The sequence below is a fragment of the Palaemon carinicauda genome, chromosome 24 (assembly GCF_036898095.1).
Source record: "Palaemon carinicauda isolate YSFRI2023 chromosome 24, ASM3689809v2, whole genome shotgun sequence".
Taxonomy (NCBI): Eukaryota; Metazoa; Arthropoda; class Malacostraca; order Decapoda; family Palaemonidae; genus Palaemon; species Palaemon carinicauda.
Window position 1 is genome coordinate 100,877,956 of NC_090748.1, and position 1,933 is coordinate 100,879,888.

The 1,933-nt window shown below is 28.0% G+C and overlaps 1 protein-coding gene across 1 annotated transcript in view; it reads right to left on the reverse strand.

The window, feature by feature from the left end:
- Nucleotides 1-1,196: 1,196 nt before the first annotated feature.
- Nucleotides 1,197-1,933, reverse strand: part of LOC137617932 (uncharacterized) — a 13,182-nt gene continuing 12,445 nt past the window's right edge. Inside the window, exon 8 of the mRNA XM_068347875.1 lies at nt 1,197-1,822. Within this exon, the coding sequence (XP_068203976.1) occupies nt 1,709-1,822 (114 nt within the window). The 3' untranslated portion in view covers nt 1,197-1,708. The remainder of the gene's footprint in view (nt 1,823-1,933) is intronic.

Sequence of the window (1,933 nt, forward strand, 5' to 3'; positions counted from 1 at the left end):
ATATATATATATATATATATATATATATATATATATATATATATATATATATATATATATATATATATATATAAAATTTATTCATATGTATGAATATATATGTATGTTTGCATTCATACATGTATAAATATTTATATATATACTTATATACACAGCCATATATATATATATATATATATATATATATATATATATATATATATATATATATATATATATATATATATATATATATATCTCACGATTATTTGTCGATCTTAAGCTTCACAAACATTTTCTTTATCACCTCTGGATACATTATATGAATTAAGCGTGCGCTTATCAAAATACTATCACTACAGAATCCTTTATTCTTATATGACCTTTATATCCATCCTTTCTATATAGTCTATATAGATTTATCTAAACATAACACTAGGATCTATAAAAATTATTTGCGGTATCTATCTAAAGACCAAATTGAAAAGATATCATTTAATATTTACTGAAAGTAAATTGTGAATATCATACATATTTACTTCAGTTGTGTATAGGCACGTTTGTATAAATATTTATAAAGCTCTTTTCTTCAGAAATTGATGAAATAATACAACCCTATTCTTTGACTTTTTCTTTATCAAGATACTATTGAATGTCTTAGCTGACGAATTTGTGAAGTTTTATCCTTATGTAAAAATACTATTGAAATCTCGAAGTTTGTTTCTATCGTTTCTGTTCTATCTTCTGTTCAATTCTACAGTATACATGCGTGCGCGCACACACGCACTCACACATATATATATACATATATATATATGTATATATACATATATATATATATATATATATATATATATATATATATATATATATATATATACTAGAAATTACCCAAATAACCATAGGGAAAATGAAAATAGGAAATATAAGACTAAGTCTGGACCTATTTTCTATTTTTTTCTCTGGTTCTTTTGTGTATATATACATATATGTATGCCTATATATATATATATATATATATATATATATATATATATATATATATATATATATATATATATATATATATATATGTATACATACATATATATATATATATATATATATATATATATATATATATATATATATATATATATTTATATATATATGTTTGTGTATGTATATGTAAATTAAAAAAAACTTTACGATCTTCACATGAATATTATATGGTGGGTGTTTACAAATTCCATTACGTAATATTTGTAATAAATGAACTATACAATGCAAAGGATCAATGATTAACATATAACGCGCTTAAAACTCAATCACATCTCGGGAACTCCACTGAGTGAATAAAACAGCAATGTCAGTTAAGTTCATCGCGAGCTATTTCTTTTGATATTTCATTTGCCATTGACGGCTAGTACAAGGCATTTTCTAGTGACATTCACTAGAAGCCGTCTTCTTTTCCAATGACACTCACTAGAAGAAGTTTATGGTTTCAAATCCGACGACTAAAAACGATTGAACTCTACTATATGTAGAATAGAGACTTCTCATCCTCGAGACTCGCAGTACTATCCAATATGGCGACAACGCTCGATGAGCATTTGCATACCATCGTCTTATCAAGCACTGTGCATGGTCAATGTTGTGGAACTCTCCTTCGGAAAGCTGAGCTCAGTCGTCTGTTGTTGACCCTGACCCGCCACTGAACTTTTTGTTATGACGGGTCATGGAAAGATAGTCAGCTCGTCTCAGCTGTCGTGGGTCGGCTGTCCATACGGATGGAACAGTGGCGAGAAAGACGAGGTAATTTGACGAGGTTTGAGGCTGGGAGTGAGGCTTGAGCTGCTGTCACCTGGCGGAGGAAAATGGAAGTTGATTAAGAGTCTTATTTTATTGGTGGCATTTTAACCCATAGATAACTAGTATACGCGACCCGTCAAAAAGGATGGCTAGATATTTAGAT